This window comes from Trachurus japonicus, chromosome 7, assembly GCF_045865225.1.
Source record: "Trachurus japonicus isolate A0001 chromosome 7, Traja_1.0".
NCBI lineage: Eukaryota > Metazoa > Chordata > Actinopteri > Carangiformes > Carangidae > Trachurus > Trachurus japonicus.
This window is the reverse complement of record NC_140913.1, coordinates 16,264,768-16,285,843: the sequence shown is the minus strand read 5'-3', so window position 1 is coordinate 16,285,843 and position 21,076 is coordinate 16,264,768. Positions and strand designations below refer to the sequence as shown.

At 41.9% G+C, this 21,076-nt stretch overlaps 1 protein-coding gene across 29 annotated transcripts in view; it reads left to right on the top strand.

Annotated features, from left to right (window-relative positions):
• prdm16 (PR domain containing 16) overlaps positions 1-17,147 on the top strand; it is a 175,146-nt gene extending 157,999 nt beyond the window's left edge. For 4 of the 29 annotated variants that reach the window (XM_085781560.1, XM_085781561.1, XM_085781567.1 and 1 more), the window contains exons 6-16: positions 345-546; positions 641-788; positions 1,024-1,177; positions 1,816-3,463; positions 3,633-3,720; positions 5,537-5,709; positions 6,138-6,215; positions 6,741-6,910; positions 8,596-8,767; positions 11,837-12,094; positions 13,717-17,147. In XM_085781560.1, coding sequence (XP_085637686.1) covers positions 345-546; positions 641-788; positions 1,024-1,177; positions 1,816-3,463; positions 3,633-3,720; positions 5,537-5,709; positions 6,138-6,215; positions 6,741-6,910; positions 8,596-8,767; positions 11,837-12,094; positions 13,717-13,729 — 3,104 coding nt within the window. In that variant the 3' untranslated portion in view covers positions 13,730-17,147. Of the gene's footprint in view, positions 1-344; positions 547-640; positions 807-1,023; positions 1,178-1,782; positions 3,464-3,632; positions 3,721-5,536; positions 5,710-6,137; positions 6,216-6,740; positions 6,911-8,595; positions 8,768-11,836; positions 12,095-12,570; positions 12,752-13,716 lie in introns of all 29 variants that reach the window. The other 25 variants (XM_085781558.1, XM_085781557.1, XM_085781564.1 and 22 more) reach the window with 12 other exon arrangements.
• The last annotated feature ends 3,929 nt before the right edge of the window (positions 17,148-21,076 follow it).

The window sequence follows — 21,076 nt, the reverse complement described above, 5'->3', positions numbered from 1 at the left end:
CATTATTCACATGCAAAGTAGATAGAGCAACAGTGTAAATTATAAGAAGTATCAGCTGCTGCCATGTGTCCCTTTCTGGGAATCTACATCTGGTTTATGAAGAATTTATTTATGTGGATTTAATTAATTAATTGAATTTATGTTGATTAATACGAAAGAAATGTTTGTTAATGGTGGAGGGGAATAAATAAATTGTTACCAGTTGCACACCAAAATTAACAAAACCATGAAAACATTTGAATTTGTATTATTCCAATCAAATGTGTATTATGTATTTCAGTGAGCTGATTTGTCTGATGGCTGTATGTGTATGTGTGTGTGTGTGTGTGTGTGTGTGTGTGTAGACGAGCAGATGTACCGCTGTGAAGATTGTGATGAGCTGTTCTCCTCAACACTTGAGCTACGGCGGCACCAGAAGTATTCGTGCTCCAGCGGGGGCTCCATCTTCGACACACTGAGAGAGGACTTCAAACAGGAACGCGAGGACAGCGATGAGCCGATCCACGAGTGTAAAGACTGTGAGAAGATCTTCCCAAACGAGTACAGGTACATGGAGACATGTGACGACATCTTCTACTACACCTCAGTGTCCATCATGATTTATTGATTTCACTGATGAACTTGTGCTCTCTTCATCAAGTCTGGGCCAACACATGATAGTCCACACAGAGGAGAGGGAATACAAGTGTGACCAGTGCCCCAAAGCCTTCAACTGGAAATCCAACCTCATCCGTCACCAGATGTCACATGACAGTGGCAAGCGCTTTGAGTGTGAAAACTGTGATAAGGTACAGCATACCCGGCACGTAAGTTGTGCACAGGACACACAGGCTCTATCTGCTTCAGAAATTCTGCTGGTCTTTGTTTTTTAACCCACAACGGTACCGGATGTAAATATTGTCATTCGGAAAAAAACATCATACCTTATGGATAGATTAAAGCAATGAGAATGCAAATGCATACAAAAGCAATATATTGTATTTACTTACATTTATATTTCCATACATTTTTTTCAAATTTCAGGTGTTCACGGATCCCAGCAACCTTCAGCGCCACATCCGCTCCCAGCACGTGGGAGCGCGCGCTCACACGTGTCCCGAGTGCGGCAAGACCTTCGCCACCTCGTCGGGCCTCAAGCAGCATAAGCACATCCACAGCAGCGTTAAACCCTTTATCTGTAAGTGAAAGCTTTGGAAGTTATTGATCGCTTTATCTTTTATGTTCTTCTGTTCTTTTTACCTCATCTACCTCTACAACATCCTGCTCTTTTCTTTCCCCTCCATGTACAACTTTTTGACCCTGTTTACATATTTGTGTTCCTTATTAATTTTATTATGCACAGTAAATATTAGATTTGACCCGTTCACTTCTGTCTTTTTTTTTTATTTCAAACAAATCTTTATCACATATGGCTTCGATTATGTGAGACTACCTAGAAAACAAAAGAAAAGATAATGTTGATACATAATTTGTTTTTTTCTTTCTCTGAAGTAATTGAATACACATGAATGTTTTGACTTTTACTTGCATGTGTTCTGTGATTTGCCAGTGAAATACATCACAATGTGAAATAAATGCAAAATACATCACAGTGCTATACAGTCGATCAAGAAGGATTTAGCTGTTTGCAGAACAAGTGATTTTTATGGTTTTATTGACAGAGAGCAGCCCCCTTCCTTTTCTCATGTCATTTCACCATCAGTTTTGATTCAGATGTGCTGTGTGTGTTGAAGTTGATTTGGTATACACAGTTAGAGACAGTGTTAAAATGGGTTTAACCAGGCCCTGATGGGCTGCGTGTTTTTGCTCCCCCAGGCGAGGTGTGCCACAAATCCTACACCCAGTTCTCAAACCTCTGTCGCCACAAGCGCATGCATGCTGATTGCCGTACCCAGATCAAGTGCAAGGACTGTGGGCAGTTGTTCAGCACTACCTCCTCCCTCAACAAGCATCGTCGCTTCTGTGAGGGCAAAAACCATTACGGCTCTCCTGCAGGGATGTTCAACCCTGGCATCCCCATGAGCTCTAGTCCCATCATGGCCAAGGCCAAGTCCCATCATCCCCACCTCGCAGGTTTAAACCAGTCAGGTTTAGGATTCACTGACTACTTTCCCTCCCGACCTCACCCTCACGCTGGCCTGCCCTTCTCCCCAGGACCTCATGGGTTCCCATCACTCCCACATGGTTTTCCAGGTATCTTCCCCCCATCACTGTATCCACGACCACCTTTATTGCCAGCCAGTCCGTTAATAAAGAGCCCGCTGGGCAGCAGCAGTCAGGAGGTTAAGCTGCCTCGGAGTCCCCTGGATGCACCTCCGCTGTCCCTGGTCAGCTCAACAAACAGCAATGGAGGCAGCGGTCTGAGTCAGGGGGAAGAAAAAGAGAAAGACAACAAACTGGATTTGACTTCTAGTAGCGAAGCGAAGCCGAAATCTAAGATGGCAGACATGTCTGATGGTAGTGATCTTGAAGACGTTAATACCACAAGTGGGACAGATTTGGACACCACCACTGGTACTGCTTCAGGTGACGGCTCTGACCTTGAGAGCGATGGGGAGAGCGAACGAGAACGAAGCGGCAAAAGGAGGAAGCCCTCTGGGACTATGTCAAGTCAAGAAGGCTCCCAGTTAGAAGACACAAACAGTGCGTTGATAGCAGCCGTGTCGAGTTCAGGAAACCTCACAATTGATCGTCCATTTTTCTCCTCTGCATCATCCCAACACTCCTTTTTCCCTCCCCCTGACGAACAGGCCCTCCCACCCGCTGCTACAAACGCCAATGCAGTTACCACAGATTCCATCAAAGCCATCGCCTCTATTGCTGAGAAATATTTTGGTCCAGGTTTGATCGGTCTTCATCAGGAGAAGAAGATGGGTCCACTGCCCTACCATTCCATGTTTCCCTTCCAGTTCCTGCCCAACTTCCACAACTCCCTCTATCCCTTCGGTGCTGACCGCGGCGCCCTTAATCCTAACATGTTCTTTAAGGCAGAGCCCAAGTCGCCCCGCGAGCAGCTACACAAGTTAGTTTCTGGTGCGCCAGGGGCTCCTGCTCCCACAGTAGAGTCACCGTTTGATCTAACCACAAAGCCCAAGGAGACCAAGTTAGCTCTTCCCACCCCGACAAACGCCTCCAACTCCAACAGTAGTACCCGAAGCAGTAGTGGACCTTTAGCATTACCGAGCGGTGAAGAACAGCCACTGGACCTCAGCATTGGCAGCCGGAGCCGAGGTGGTCATAATGGTGTGGCAACCGAGCCACACAATAGAAAGAACCACCTCTATGGAGTTGGGAAGGGGGTCTCCATCAAGGATGAAACCCCAGCTGGGTTTCCACACCCCCACTCTCAGTCATTGCACCAATCCTCCATCTCCCAGCACCAGCAGCCGCAGGGACAGCCTCACCAGCCTCCACCCCTGCACTACGCCAAACCCTCAGCATTCTTCATGGACCCCATATACAGGTATTTCAGCCCCGATTAGACTAGAAACTAACTCTCTACACTTTCAATCGCAACTTTTCTATATACACGTTGAATATTGAACACATTGAAGTTGGTGGTTAGTGTGTGGTTGGAGGCTGTGGATGAATCTGACCCTGGTACGTAACCCTCTGCCTCGTTGTTGGTCCAGCAGGGTGGAGAAGAGGAAGCTACTCGACCCTGTAGGAGCTCTGAAGGAAAAGTTCCTCAGGCCCTCACCACCACTCTTCCATCCACAGGTAGGTTTCCAACTCACACACACACACACACACACACACACACACACACACACACACTGCAAATCTAGGAAGCACTTGGTGTAATTTTAGAAAGAAACAGTAAATGGTACATGCACTTTGAACAAAAACTACAGCAAGGGAATACAAAACAGGGGAATTGACCTGCAGGTATTGCATACAGGCTGATTATTCCCAGATGCTATCAACTATTATTTTCAAACCATGTATTATGTGAAAATACCTCACTCCTGCCTCCCACGCTGCTGCAACCTGAATTGATAGGGCCCTATGCACCATCATTCCACAGTGTTGATGTTATTTTCTCAAGGGTTCTGTATGATTTCTTCCTTTGTTTACTGAATGGCGCCTGTGTACCTCGTCACTTCTACCTTTTTCAGAAGACACAGTCTGTTATCGCAGCCCCTTTGATAATCAGTCATATTGTTTGACTGTCCCTAGACCCTCCCTGCCTCTACAAATCTTGATTACAAGGAATGATAGTATTAATAAAAGGGAGAATAATAACCGTTTGAATTGTAACAAACTACCTCTCTTGGCCACGCTAAACTTAGTTGTGGCATTGTTTCATGTACTGCGAGCCCACAGGCCAGCTAATAACTCAATTCCCTCCAAGTTTTTTCTCTGTGGCTGGCTGGCTGGCTAGATAATAGCACCGTGTCCATCAAGGACATCCTGTGTTTGTGTCCAGGAGAATGGGGGGCTCTCGTTGGGGAAGCGGTTTAATCTGACCTGGAAATCTGTGTCCTCAATCAACTGTGACTTTGCAATACACACACTTATGCATGTGCATATAAAGATAGATTTACACATGAACATGCATTTGCATATAGGATGTTACATGTGTGTATTATGTCTTTCCAAAGAGTGATGTAGGAAAAGTTTACATTGATTTGTTTTATTGCATTTAATCTGCTGAGTTTCATTCTGTTGAGTGGGAAGAATACTTATGACCTTCAATGTCTCTGAGAGACACAAAGGAGAGTGAGTTAATTCTCACGATAGAGTCTATGTACATTATTTAATTCATAATTGTTAAAGTGTTTACTAATGAATACAAGCAAGTGATCAATATCCCCAGGATGTTCTCACAGGCTCCCCAGTAGAAACCTCCCGTATGAGAGTGTCTGAGCTGCGATCCTCCCAGTGATCCAAACACAATGCCACCTCTAATTCAGTCTCATGACGGAATCACTCCGTTCCCCCTCCACCCGTTCTCAGACTGCGAATAAACACGTCGAGACGGAGTGTCTGTCCCTGTGTCTCTCCCGTCCCGTACTCGCTAAAAAGGAAGGATGTAAGCTGTTTTTGGCAAATAAACTTCAACATAACTGGCCGCCTTTGTTCACAAGCTTCTAGGGGAGGGGAAGCGCCTATCAGTTGGGGGTATCTCAAACTAAATTGTACAGCTCCAATTGGGGCTCTTGAATGCCCCATTTAACCAGTTTGCCAGCCTGCAACTGTAGCTTCGGTAGAAGAGGGTAAGAGGTAGACAGGGTTGATGGAGCAGGGTACTTGAGCGTTTGTGAATGTGTTACAGGTCACGGAGGTGACTTGCTTTTAGCACAAACAACAGGGCTAACCTCTGATATACTGCTTCCTCAAAGCTTCCTTTCTCTGTCTCTTTCACTCGCTCCCCTTTTTTCTGGCATGGTGTCATTGTTTTCAATGCGTTCTTTTCTTTTTTAACACACACACACACACACACACACACACACACACACATATATATATATATATATATGCGTATATGTGTATTGGATCTTACTTGGATCTCCATATGCTCCTTCCCCCCCAGATGTCAGCCATGGAGACCATGACAGAGAAGTTGGAGAGCTTTGGTGCTCTGAAACTTGATGCACCGCCCAATTCGCTGCAACACTCAGCTCATCCACTGTTCAATTTCCGCTCACCACCACCTTCCCTCTCTGACGCCATCCTCCGCAAGGGCAAGGAGCGCTACGCCTGCAGGTTTGTTGAGATGGCATCTGAAAAACCAATAACACCGTGGGATTCAGGCATTGTTGACTGAGTAGCAAGTCAACACCTCACACAGGGGAGGCTCTTCCTGAGAGTTTCACATTATCAGTCTCCTGTCAGAGAAGACAGACATTAGCCATTGAGACATGTTGAGCTCCAACTTTCTTTGACCTCCTTCTGTTCAGCTCAGAAAAGAAACAGATAGACGAAGTAGTCAAACTCAGCTGTTTGGTTCAGCTGCTGAGTAAATGTGATAATCCTCTGTAGTTGTAGCCCTGGAGTAAAACAATCCAGCCACCACTGGTTAGTGTCCGGGGTGCAGGTGTTTACAACTGTGATACTATATTCTATTATCTGCACTCATGCTAAGATACATATTTTGTTTATGATGTCTTCTCATCCATCCGTTCTACCCCCAGGTACTGTGGGAAAATCTTCCCTCGTTCGGCAAACCTCACCAGACACTTGCGGACACACACAGGGGAACAACCCTATAGGTATTCTATCATTCTATAAGACTTCTGCTTTATAAGTGAGAGTGATTGTGACAGACAGTTATTGCCCGTTGCTCTGTATTGAAGGAATGGAGTGGTGCATGTGTTGAGAAAATTCGATAAAAACATCAATATTGAAAAGTAGACATAAAAATCTACAATGGCATCACAACTACTACAAAGTTTAAATAATTATAATTTTTTTCACTGACTCTGCAGAACTCATTTGCTTTCAGTCTTTTTGTTATTCTGTAGTTAATGAACAATTTATGTTCAGTTACAAAGTCTAAATTGTGCTCCTCATAAAAATGTCTCAAAAACCTGTTCCTTCTGTAAAAATCTGAGCTTTTTTTTTTTTTTTTACAAATAGTGTGAGTGTGAAGGAGTTCCTTAGGCACCTCTGCCAGTGGATAATAAAATCACCATGAACGCTCCCTTCCTATGTGGTCGGAAAGCAGTCTGTGCTCACTATACCACGTTGCCTGGCTTTTAAACCGCATTTTACATCCTTCTCTTCTCCGTTGGCAGGTGTAAATACTGTGACCGCTCATTCAGCATCTCATCCAACCTACAACGCCACGTTCGCAACATCCATAACAAGGAGAAACCTTTCAAGTGTCACTTGTGCAACCGCTGCTTTGGTCAGCAAACCAACCTCGACCGCCATCTCAAGAAGCACGAGCACGAGAACATTCCTGGTGAGTCTGCAACATCCATGACTCAGTTTTCTGTGCGAAACGTGAGGCTGTGAGAACGGCAATGCAGTTATTAAACAGGGGCCGGGTATTTTGTGTGATGTTAATGGACTGGATAATTTCCCATTTGGAAAATTTAAAATCTTCACCTCAATAAATGTTTAGTTTGGTGTTGTGAATGATTTAAAGTGGGAAAACCACTTAATTAAAGTATTCACACTTGCTTTTCCTACTACATTGCCAAAATCAGCCTTTTCAGATCCATGATGGAAGTACGCCCCTCTGGAAGGTTGAAAAACAAACTGTTTGAACTGAGTGATTGCACGGTTAAGCATTTACATCTGAGTGATCCGTGCTACACAACTGTGTTGACATTTCTAAATCCAGAATGACATCCGAATGAAACTAGGTAATGGACGTATGCAGCTTGTCCTCAGTGGAGCTGGAAACTGCTGCGACATCGCCAATGCACAAACTAAATTTGTCAGATACCAAAGAATGCCATTGTCTGACTTTTGAGTGTGTTAATAAGAGGCAATTCATAAACAAGTTCCTTGTGGCAGAGTGACCAGATGTTTCCTGATGTATCCTTGATGAGAACACTACCGATTCCTAAATGTGAGTCAATTTGAGGTAAACAGTAGCATGTGCTTAAGTTGCAAAGAGATACACACTGAGGAAATACTGACGGGCTCCTTCTGAAATAAAAGTATTTTTGGAGTGTATTCTCTTTGTTTAACTGCACTCCACCACTGTCTTGAGCTTAAACAAAACGTGGATATTCTTATATTCTGTAAATTACACCATCCTTTGCCCTTAAATACCACTGGGATATATCCAAGAGCAATGTTATAAAACCTGTAAGAGAGAGAGCTGAATTAAAACAGCATGGAGGGAAAATATTTTCTAAACCTATAAATGTCACCAAAATATGAGGTTTAAAGTAAAGCTTTGAGTCTGACTACACATTGGTCTGCAGAGGAAGATTGTGGTTAAACTGGGCAACTCCTGTGTGAGAGTGTGCCTGAACATTCTGCTGGTTGCTGCTAGTAAACAGCGTGTCTGATCAGGGCAGATTATTTGAGAATTGCGGGCCAGTGCTGTCACAGGAGCGAGAACACAGGGGAAAGCCTCTGATACATGTCTTTTAGGAGTCAGCGTAGCTCACTTCAGCTCTGATTGTCTCATACACACAAATCTAAAAATGCAAATTAGCATGTCCTCAATTACCTTAACTGTGACATTCCCCTTTATGTCTCTGAGGATACGAGAGGAGGGTTGTACAGGGATGAAATGTAACATGTTTGTCTTCTGTCTTTTGCCACTGTTTACCCTTCACACAAAATTCCATTAACATTTTCTGTCAGTAAAAAAAAAATATGTTGGACCCAGTTTGACAGAGTTTTAACACAAAAAAATCCACACCCTCAGCTTTTCTTGTATTAAAATTTGACTGATGTGCATAATAAACCTCATGATATTTTGTATTTTCCTCAAACTCATCTATTATGTATGTCTGATGATCATCAAACTAATCATTCCTCTGTGTTTGGTTGTGTGTATGTACATGTGGCTGGTGTGCATGTTCATGTGCGTCTATGTCTCTGTGTCTGTGTGTGTGTATGTGTGTGTGTGTGTGTGTGTGTGTGTGTGTGTGTGTGTGTGTGTCTGCACGCTTTCCCCGACAGTGAGCCAACAGTCCGGGATGCTTTCCAACCTAGGAACCACCATCTCCTCGCCAAACTCCGAGCCAGACAATCATGCACTTTTAGATGAGAAGGAGGACTCATACTTCTCGGAAATCCGCAACTTCATTTCCAACAGTGAGATGAACCAGGCCTCCAGCTCCATGGATAAGAGGTAACGAAAAAAAGAAGAAAAAAAAAAACGGTCTTGCACAGAGCACATTTGTATGAAGATTTTTAGATTTTTGCAGAAACCTTCTGTGATTACATTTGATCCAGGAGCCTGCCCCTCTACTTGCTGTGCCAAGTTTTTTACTCTTACCCCAACCTCATCCTAAATTTAACCTCAAACCAAACTTTAAAGATGTAAGAACAGACGAATTACCTCACTTTGGAGGACCTCTTTTGATCCTTCTCATCTTATCAGGACATATAGTCCAAATCAGTGCGGAGATGCAGGAAGACGCAGCATTTGACCAAGTTAAAGTAACAGCAGCATGTCATACGTTCAGCTCCTTCCTTCTCCCATGTGCAGAGCAGCATACAGTGTAAACTGTCTAATACTTGATGCACAGTGCTCTCTAGTGGCTTGAAGATGCTTGGCAATAGTCACCAGCATCAGAGCTGTGTCCAGCTTCCCGACTACATTAAAACCTATACACATGAAAAAAAACTGTTCATTCAACTGCAGCTTTTCAGTGCCTCAAATTAAACCTACAAAAATTAAACAAGTCAAAATGTTTTTCAAATTCTCCGGTGTACATGTGTGCATAGTACAACTTAAAACACTGGAAAAAGTTTTTCCAGTATGAAGTAAAGTTTTATTAGAGCTCACCAGTAACTCTGGCAGGAGTGATCATGTTGTGTTTTTTTCTGTACTCTAAAAACCATGACTTTTATGTAAAATGATGAAAGAGCCTGGACTATTTTTAAACGTAACTGCCACTCTGGTCAGTGAATGAGAAAACTAGCCTCCTGCTTTTAAATCCTGAAATGCTTTCAGTGTTAGTAGCCTCAGAGTTTTCAGACAAGAAGTGGGAAAGGGAGGATGGGGGGAGACAGAGGATGAAATATATTTCTCCCTCAGTCAGTGGTTTGTCCTCTTTTTTCTCACTCTATACATTCTTTATTTTTCTCTCATTTGTGATGTGAATTCCTTTGTGGTAGTCTCATTTTCTGTCTGCCTCTTCCTCCATCATCCCCTCCTCCCTCTTGTCAACATGCATTATGGCCAGCGGACCCAGTGGCAATTTAGCCCCTCTGCCATCTGGGATCAATACTGAGTGTCATCCACAACAAACTGGCCTGACATTTTAATATCTGTAATTCAGACTAAGTGTTATGCTTTCTGTCCTCCCACCAGACAGCCCACTGTTTATTCTCCCTCTGAGTGACTGAAGTCAAACGGCGTATGCAAACACAAATTCACGGATGACTATCTGTAATCGCTCTTAACCGCCCTCGCAGTGTAGTTTCTCCTTTAAGCCCATTTTTCATCATCATAGCCAGTCAAAATAAAAGCCCCTGGTAGCTGTTGTTTTCACATGAAAACTTTGTTTGACTAGTTTCCAAGCTGGGGACGTCAGAAGCTTCAGACAAAATAGTTAGGGGGTTTGGATGTTGGATGTTTCCAACTCTCCAGCGTTGAAGGACTAAGAGGTATCTGTCTCCTCGGGACCATAATCCAGGTCATAATTAGGGCTGGAACAAGGACCTAGGCCATGGCTTGAGCTCCATGGTTTGGATAAATCTAAACTTGGAGCCAGTTCCTCGTCAGGGACTGGGCTCCTGTGACTGGCAGTTTGGACCCTGAGGGGGAACTCAGGCTGAGACATTTATCTGGGAGATCCACTGATGATGGAGCTCTTCCCCCATCCACTGGCCATACCCATAGGCCTAGCCCGCTAACACAAACACCCAACTGACGTGTTTAGACTAAATGACAAAACCCAGGGCCCCCTATGTCAGAGCTACGCTTCTCTCTCTGTACACAGGCATGGCCTTTTTCCACACCAAACAGCCCTGCAATTTGATTATGGTGATATTTAATCTAGATTGAAAGAGGAGAACTCCACTCCCCCCCTCTTCAACCCTCCAAAAGTTTGCCTTCTTGCATTTACCCACCCACTGTGTGTGACCCAATACTGTCCCTGTGCACCCCTTCCCAGAGGTAATCCTGTCTGATTTGATAAATGTCCACTGTGTGGCAAAGACTGGAAGGGGTAAATTTGCCGTCCCAAAGGAAATGATATCATGAGCCATGACATCGTGGTCTGGGTGGGGGGGAGTAATGTGGCGTGGGTGGGGGGGTGGGGGGGGGTTGTGTGGGTTTGCTGGCTGGAAAATGTACAGATGGCAGGTCATAATGGTGGTGTGCTGATAGCCTATTTGCAGATCAGCCATCATCTTCCTTCAGTCACACAGAGTACGAGTGTAGGGAAGCCACTGTGAAGAAGTCCATCTCCTGCTCTTGTTCTGAGGAGGAGCCGACCGATTAATCATGTGCCGGCCGTTTGAACACGCGCTGTCAGCGCCCATGTTGTTTGTGTGGACACTGGAGTTGAACTGTGCGTGCTGGCAACAGATAATTTATGTTTCTCTCTCTCTCTGCCCACGATGAGTCATGTCTTAAAGCTTGGTCAGGAAATGGTAATAGCCACCCAACTCCAGACTGGACATAGACCCCAGAGAACAAACTAAAACAAGCCTTTTGAGCTCCTCTACATCCCTCCACTTCTCTTATAACTAGCTTCTTTTCCCCTTCTGTCCTCCCTGATTGGCTGGGTGGACTGTTCACGTCTTCTTGTCTTTTTCACTATTTTTTTAATCCTATTTTTCTTCAGTCAGAGCCATAACACCATCGACAGAGCTTCTTCAAATTTATCACAAACATTCATTAAGAATCAAGAATGAACTGATGACATTTTTGAAGGTCAATGGTCAGTGTGACCTCAAAAACGCATAACTCAAGGACCTCACACAGCATTTATGACTGTTTCACACAAACAGTTAATATTTTATATGACCCTGGATAAACAGGGATGTAACCTGAAACTAGTCTGTGTGGCGGAGGCAGACAACCGTGAAGCAGTAACTCTAGTTATGCTTCTTTAACAATGTTATTTTTTCCCCCACAAGGAGTATGCAGCACCACAGGCTGCAGGAAGCAGAGACAGCGGTTTCAGAAACACTTACAAACATTAATAACACTTCCTCTCTGCTTTGACCTTTGATCCCTCTGCAGATCGGACCAGGCTGAGGAGGAGTGCCCACCGAGCCACAGTTTGTCCAACTCCAAGCTAGGGCTCCAGGGGCTGGAGGAAGAGGAAGAGGAAGTGGAGGGTGACGATGAGGAGGAGGAGGAAGGCAGCCTGACAGAGAAGTCTCATGATGAGGCGCCTGAATCCCCGTCCCCCATCACGACAGGGGTGTATGAAGAGGACGAGGAAGAGGAGGAGACGGAGGCGGCTCCATTGGCTATGAGCTATGAACACACACGCAGGTACTGAGCTTGCTGGCTACACAGAGAAGCACATAGTCCAGGATACTGTCCACCTGCATCTACACTTAACAACCACAGTCAGAGTACACAATATATCTTATCTACTCACCACCCTTCTTAACAGAAATCACTCCTCATGCCAACTTCTGTGCCCATACAGAACAAACACAAAATAAAAACAATCAGTACTTCACATTAGCTGATATTAGATCAGCTTCTGCTCCTTCTCTTCTCTTTTCTTCTTCAAGTTTGTTCTCTATACTTGTCTATCCCTTTATTAATCATACCTCTCCTTTTCTCTTCCTCTCATTTTTCCTATCACCCAAACTTCCTTCTTTAATTTTACTTTAATTTCCTCTCATTGCATTAACTCTCCATCAATCCCATCTATCATCCCATTTCTTCATCCATCCATCCATCCATCCATCCATCCATCCGTATTGCCATATTTCTACCATCCACCCCTCGGTGTGCAGGTGTATAGAGGAGGAGGGCTCTCTTTTGGACTTGGAGGGTCTGCCCAGCTTTCCCAAGAGCCTGGATGGGTTACGTAAAGCAGCCAGTGACGAGCAACCCTTTGACGTTAAAGACATATTTAACACTTCACTAGAGTCGGAGGCATTGAAAGAGACATTGTACAGGCAGGCTAAAACCCAGGTATGTGACTGGCTTTTGGATGTCCACTTAAAGAGGTAGGGATAGAGAGCTAAGACCTAAGTAAGGAGGGACTAAATGAATCCTGTGGATAGAGAAATAAGGGATGAGATGGATCCTCTCACATTTGTAGATGTTCTATAAGAGAAAAGGTTGTTAATGCTAAAAAAGCACCGTGTCTTACCCCCGCACTTCTCTCCTATTACTTAACCTTCTAACATACAGTAGTCCCTGTAAACTGCTCTTGTCTTTTCTTTGATCATCTTTAACAACTGAATGAAACATCATTTCACTGAATAGTCACAAGAAATCAATGATAATTATGGGATATCACTTTAGAATAAGGCTAACCATATAAAGGCCATAACTATAAAACAATAGATATCAATGGCAGTGACAGTGACCTGATGCTTGCCAAATTGTGATCCCATATTTATTCATACTGTTAAGTTTCATGTCTTTTACCTCAACTTTCTGCCTCTTCACATAAGTTACTAGCAATTAATCACAATCAGAATCTTATGGTAGTAACTCATTAGTAAGTCTAATGAGTAGGAGGCATGAACTTTATCTTGCTGAAGAGTGAGCCTGCATCAGTATATCAAAATTTGTGTTAAAACTTTAAAAATAAAGTGTTTACAACTAAATAGAAACCATTTCTAAGGGTCTGTAGTAGTCTCATTTTACAGTGATACCTAATTATGGTTAATTACGACTTGAGATCTGGGAACATGGCAGCATCTCTACAAATGGTTCCAATGATGCAAGAAACTCAAGCAATCATAATAAAGATTAAAGATGGTGGCCAAACCTACAGAAAGAAGATGCAAGTTATAGTAAATCAGATTTGTCCTGACATTTCTTGACGGGTCACAGGATAAATAAAGAAATGATACCAAAAAGAAAAGTTTGAAAACAGTGAACCATGTAGCTTCCTCTTGTTAAAAGTTGTCCCTTCTCTCCTGCAGGCTTATGCAATGATGCTGTCTCTCTCTGAGAACAACCCTTTGCACGCGCCCTCCCAGAACTCTCTGGAGGCCTGGCTGAGCATGGGAGGTGGACCGTCTGAGACGAGCAGCTTTCACCCGCTCAACCACATCTAGACAAGAGAGAGATGAGGTGGGAGGAAGAGTAGGAGGAACATAAAGTTTCGCAAATGGATAGAAACATGAGACTGAGTGGACATGAGTAGTGAGAAGAAGTGGATGCCCGGAGAAAAATTCAGTGTCACATACATTCAAGATAGAGAGAATGTGTTTGTGTGAAAACATGTGTTCATTTGTGTGTGTGTGTCTGTGTGCGTGTGTGTGTGTGTGTGTGTGTGAGGGATAAAGAGAGGAGGTAGAGATTGTCCCATGGTGAGGGGTCTCGCAAGACTCTGTCAAAGAGAAAGCACTGCTAAGCTCCTGTTGATGTGAAGGACATGATGAATGCTTCTCAACAGCATTGAAACTCTGCATTACTCTGATCCTCCCCAAGTCCACAAGGCTCACTCCAGCACCACAGAGACCCTGCATAAGGCTCTCGTAAAGACACTTAATGACTTGTATGTCTCTAAAGTCTGTGTACACCACCTACTACAAGCACTGCAGCATCAGCACTGCGTTAGCACTGCACGCCCACAAGGTGGTGCCATTTCACCAGGAACATAGTAGGCGCGTGCACTATTGTCTCCAGGTTTTCCCCACCTATCATGGGCAACTCATAAACTGATCTTGTTTCAGTTTGAAGTGCAGAATCAACAATAGCACCACGCTTAATGTTACTTGAGGAAATAAACAGTTCCAGTAGGCTGTTTTGATTTTTGAATGATTAAACGGAGAATGATGTTCACTGTGCAAATGTGCACAACAACTGGTGATTTTAATGAGCTATCTGGGACACTAGCCATTGTAATTGGTTACCCAATTTGATCATGCTGAAAATGAATTGAAATCATACACAAAAATGAGGAAGTCTCTCTCTGCTTGTTTATTTCATCGTCATTTGTTAATTTTATTTACTTACTTTCCTCTTAGATACCACAGTATTGTTTCTTTGTAGGCACCACAGTGCTAAATTGTTAATATAATTGTTTTAGAGAAGGACCAAAATTGTATGATATTGTCATATGATGTACAAAATAACCTAGATGTTCATAGCAAGAGTGGTATGTGCCAAATAACCCATAGAAAAATGTTCTGTTCTCTGACAATCATTTCATGTCCAAGGGGCTTGCATTTGCTGTCATAGATTTTTTTTCTTTTCTTATTACGCTCTTATATATTTGATTTCAGAAGTGTGTGTATGTATTTATTTCTGGTTGTTATGTCATGACTGGAGGAATGAAAATGAAGAAAAGTCATTTTATCCCTCCCGTCTTGTTGCTGAAGGAATGAACGCCTATCAGAACATGAGGGAGATTCTGAATCTCTGGTTTTGATGCGTTAGTGTGCCAAAATGGAAAGAACCCATGAAATTAACTGTTTTTATTTATAGTGGAAAAAATAGTCGTAGTTAGTTTTAGGTCCTATTTGGCATTGTAACGTCCTGCAGTGTTTTTTTTGTTTTGTTTTGTTTTTTTACTGAATGTGTCTCGTTCAAATTGGTTAAAGTACTTGGGGGTGGGGGCAGGCTTGGACAACAGTTACTATGAATGTCAGAAAAAGGGCATTACATTGTCACATTATTGAATCTGACTAGTTTCCATCACATCAAGCTCCCTTTCCCTCTGTTTCTCATTTAATAGGCTTAGTATATCCAACAAATTAAATATCACATGGTCCAAAAGTCTAAAACACAGTCACATCTGCATGAACATCTGGCCATGCACGAAGGAAGGCAAAAAGACTCATAAAACCAAAAGAAGAGAGTAAAGTAAACCACAGATAGTATTAAAATGGACATCATATTTCTGCTGGTCGGTCCTGCCAACATATGTAAAGAAAAGTCTAGTTGATTCTGGACAGGAAAAACAGAAACATTTGATTATGAGTTTAACATTACGCTATATTCCCTGTTCATACTGAAAACTCATTCCATGTGGTCCACAAGGTAGCTATGTCACGGAGGGCATGAGTCATTTACTGTAGATAACTGTAGATAGCTGCAGGAGGCGGGGGGATTGAGTATTGTTGATCATCGTTGCCTTGGTCCTTCTTGTGAACTATAGGGCTTTGAGAACTAGGCCTGATGCTGTATTTTTCAAACTAGCACTTAAACCATGTGGGTCTAAGCCATATATTGATCAGGCTTAGGTCTCCAAAGCTTACAACACAGATCAGTTTTCTGACCAGATTCACTTTCAGTCGATGAGCAACTTGTGCTTGACATGGAGAGATATAAAAAAAAATTCTGAAACGGAAGCACTGTAATTTTTCTTCAGGACAGCAGGTGGTGGTGTGATGCTAGGACTGCTGCATCATCTCATTTTTCTAAAGACAAAAGTCTTTTTTTCTTTTCTTTTCTTTTCTTTTCTTTTTTTTTTTTTTTTTTACAATTCTACTGAATGAGATTTCATTCATGGTTAACGCATTGTTTTCCAACTTGTGGTTATAAAAATGTAAAGACTTGGGTCGCTAAGTTTTTTAGGTCGACTATATGTAGTAATTCATGTCATGGACTACTGTAATAAGTACGCGCTGTGTAAAGCAAAGGAATTGAAGGCATTGAAGTATTCCATTTTGCCAACTTCAGAAAGTATTCTGGCAGATGGTCGCTGAAGTATATTTCAGCATAATAGAACATGGTTGCTGTTTTCCCCCCACTGTTACAGGAGAAGGTTAAAATATACATATTGTTTCTTTTTAACTGTATAGTATTTTAAAGAATGATAAACAATGGTGCATTTGTCTGAAGAAAAAAAATCATTGAAAAATATGGGTTTAAATGGATGGTGCTTGTTTTGTTTGAATCTGAGTTGTATATCGCCTCTGTTATGTTTATTGAAAACAAACAAAAAAAGATATTGTGCATGACGTGTTTAGCAGTCATAATGATGTCCATTTGTGAAATGTGTATCAAATCGAAAAAAAAAAAAAAAGAAAAAAAAGAAAAGAAAAAAACAAATCCGTAGATGCACTTATTGTACATGTGGTTAGGTTAGTAGGTTTGACTTCAAGTTCTTGACTGCCTTACAGATGTTTGGGCAGGTGGCTCTGAAATACATAGTAAAGACTTGTGGGAGAAGACGTAATGAAAAACAATAAAGGATTGTAGAATAATATTGAACAATTCTGAAATTGCAGTTCTTTTGATGCTTGTGATTATTGAAGATGTACTTTAGAGAAATTTCATTGAAAAGATATGACTCTGATGTTAATTCTGTAGAATAGCAATGTATACCAAATGTAATCTTTCCAATGCTATGAAGAATTTATACATGAAATTGATATGCAATAAAACCTGTGTGCTTTTTAAATGAGAAGTCCACTGTGTATTTGTGAACGTAGAGTGTGAGAGAATCAACAAAGGTGACACCTGAAGTGTTTTCTTGAATGGTGATGTCACAGAGGCGACGTCCATCTTTATTTGTTCACAGTTCATGGTTTTGTCAAGCGCTTCAGGCAATGTTGCTTTTTACAACATAGGAAATAAAACATTGTAAAATTAAATATTTCCTCATGTAGGGCTGATACAAACACAGTTAGCCAGACTGTGGCTAGCTCATTAGCATGCAAACATGGCTAGCTCATTAGCATGCAAACATCAGTAGAAGTAAAGAAAGAAGCAAAACAAGAGAGTTGATTTATCAAGGGGGAAATAGACAGCCCATTAAATTCATTTCTTTCAAGTTATCAACAATTTCCTGTGGAATTAAAAAATAAAAACCATACATTTCTCCAGAAGACCTTTATTTCAAGCCCCCTAGAAAGTTGTTAACCAAAAACATTGTTTTTTCAAAATGTATTTTTGAGAAATATTCCATAATGCTTGATTGATTTATTTAGATTCAGAGGTCCAACTTGGGAGGCAAGGGCAAGGCAAGGCAATTTTATTTGTATAGCCCGTTTTTACAAACAGTTTGTCTCAAAGGGCTTTACATGGCATCATAACAACATCCTCTGCCCTTAGACACCTAGTGAGGAAAAACTCCATAGAAAACCCTTTTAACAGGGAAAAATTGGAGAAACCTCAGGGTGAGCAACAGAGGAGGGATCCATCACCCAGGACGGACATGCAATAGATGTTGTGGTGGGTTAGAATTCTTATATTTACTTACAAATCTCCCTGACTCTGTCACAAGATTTAAATGGAAACCAGAGGGCTTTAAATACCTTGGTGTACATATAAGTTAAGACCTTAGTAATATAAACTGAACTTTCACCCACTCATGGCAAAATGTAAGGCCGACTTGTTTAAATGGAAAGACCTGCCACTATCCTTAATTGGAAGGGCTAACATCATCAAAATAAATGTAGCCTATTAGCAAAATTCTTGTATCTCTATCAATCCATCCCTCTGGAATACCCTTCTAAATTATTTATTGAGATCAATCAGGTAATCACAAAATTCTTATAGTCTCATAAACATGTACGAATCAAATCGCTAAGCCTGCAAGCCCCATTACATAAAGGAGGACTCACTCTACCAGACTTTAGCTCAGAGCCAATCAAACGTGTAATCACCTTTAATGTCCTAACTGCATGCTTTTACTGTACTGCTCTGTCTTAACACACATGTTGTAATATTGTATGTGTTTATGCTATTTCCTACTTAAAATGTATTCTAACCTTTAGTACTGTATTGTAACACCAACCTGCCTAGAGGAATCCAGATGGAAATTAGCCCTCGGGCTACAGTCTGGCACATTTACAGGTACTACGGTACATGTTTATTAATGTGCATTGTCCTGACTTCTAAATAAATAAATTTAAATTTAAATTAAATTAAACTATACTACTTAACTTCCGAATTAAGAGTTGTATGGTACTGGTCTCATGAAAGGACACAAACAGCGTCATGGATGGATATAGAAAGATACCTATTAAACAACATCCCCCTGAGCGCTCTTCCTTTTATTGGAACTCAGGTATCACATCAAACCCAATAATTAGACATACTATTCTGTGTTGGCAGAAATGCCACAATCTCATGGGTATTAAAAATATGCTTTTGGTTAGAACTCCCCTGTGGATCAGTCTTCCTTCACATGAGTTTATGTCTGATCAGATATTCTGTATATGGCGAGACCGTGGCATCCAAGTGCTGGATGACATCTATAAAGACGGCCTAATTGGTGAATATTCAGAAATTTGTAATCGCTACAATTTACCCTCCTCACACTTTTTCAAATTTTTACAGATCAGAAATTGGATTAAAGCCATATGTGATGATTACCCTAGAATTGGTGATACTCCCTTGGGTAAACTAATACAATTATCTGACTCACCAACTGGTCTGATCTCAAAACTTTATAAAATGATTAGAATCTTAAACAGAAATGGGAAATTGACTTGAATACCAGTTACAGTAATCAAGAATGGGAAACTATCCTTAGAAACTCACAAACTTTTCTTAACTTCAACTAAGCATAGAATGATTCACTTTAACATTTTACATCTCACATATTACACTCCTGATAGATTACACCACATGTATCAATCTGTAACTTCATGCACCGCCAGGGATGGCAACCGGTTCATATGTTGGGAATTTGTGAGCCTTCAACCGTTTTGGCAAGGTATCCTTGGCATCTTGTCTAGGATACTCAAAAAACACAGTCACTGCAGACCCCCTGGTGCTCATTCTTGGGGACCTGGTCAGACTTCCCGGCTTCGCACTGCATCAGAAAAGGTTTATTTTGCTGTCCACGACAGCCGCTAAAAAATGTATTTTCACAAATTGGAAATCAACAACTCCACCATCTCTGGCAACAATGGTGGAATGAAATTCTATCATATTGCACAGTAAACCGGAAATGTTTTCATTATATGGTAGCCTATGATGAAAACAATTCCTCAAATCGAAGCTTTCATTGGCTGAATGTAATTATGTATAATTGTATGGCATATGTATTGAACTGCTCTCTATCGTATGCATTCATATTTTGCGCAGTCTGGTGGGGGATGGGATAGGGTATGGGATTGTGTCTGTGTGGACTGTTTTGTAAATTATATAATTGCAAGTAAAAACAAGTATTAAAAAAAAGAATTCTTATATTTATTATTTAGCGTATGGAATATTTTTAAAAGTAGCTGATCTGTAACTTACATTTAACATTGTGTCAAATGACATTGCGATGACTGAACATGATTTTAAATACATCAAAGAAGCAACTAGCCATGTACGTATGTCAGAGCTGTGTGAACCACTGCTCCCAAGGAGCCAAATAAATAAATTACTCAAAGTTAAACTGTAGGAAAGAGTCCAACACTCAGGAGTTGGCAGGTTAGACTTAATACATGACTAGTCGGAGGTAGGCTGAGTGACCTTGACAAATCAAACCAAAAACAACATTCTGATATTTAATAACATCCAGTGGATAAGGTGAACACTGGTGGGAATTAGTTTCAGGTGATCTGGCGTAATAAATGTACTGTGAATTTATAGTACAAGCCCTGGTCTACAGATATACAGACATTTTTAATTTTTGATTTTGTCTATTTCACAGGAAACAGTTCCTCGCATCTTCAAATCCTCTGTTAATCCAAGAACCATAATGAACGACTTCAGAGCCGTGGCACTAACACCATGAAGTGTCTGGAGAAGCTGGTTTCAACACATATTAACTCTGTGGTTCCAGACCCCCTTCAGTTTGCCAACTGCTCAACCAGATCAGTGGATGATGCAGTGGCTCTGGCTCTTCACTTCACCCTGCAACACTTGGACAGTCCCAACACATATGTACAGCACCTGTTTCTGGGTTACAACTCAGCCTTTAATACAATCCGCCCAATGAAGCACAGAAACGCCGCAGGGCTACTGCCTCAGCCCCAAACTTTACACACTTTACACATATGACTGCACTTCCACCCAGGACAATAACATAATCATAAAGTAGGAATGAGTCATCATACAGGGGCCTGGTTCATAGAAACACCATCTGTGGGGAGGACAGTGATCTTGTGCTCAACACTGACAAAACCAAAGAACTCAGTCTGGATTTCAGGAGGCGAACCCCCCCTCTCCTCTACAGCCACTTACCATTAGAGGAACTGTGGTGGAGCAGACTGACAGCTATACGTTCCTATAGACCTGCACATCTCCAAGAGCCAAAAACACTGCAACAACAGTGAAAAGAGCTCAGCAGAGGCTGCACTTCATCAAGGTGCTGAAAAATGCTGGACTTGGATGTCAGCCCCTCATCCAAGCCTACAGAGGACTTGTGTAAAGCATCCTCACCAGCGC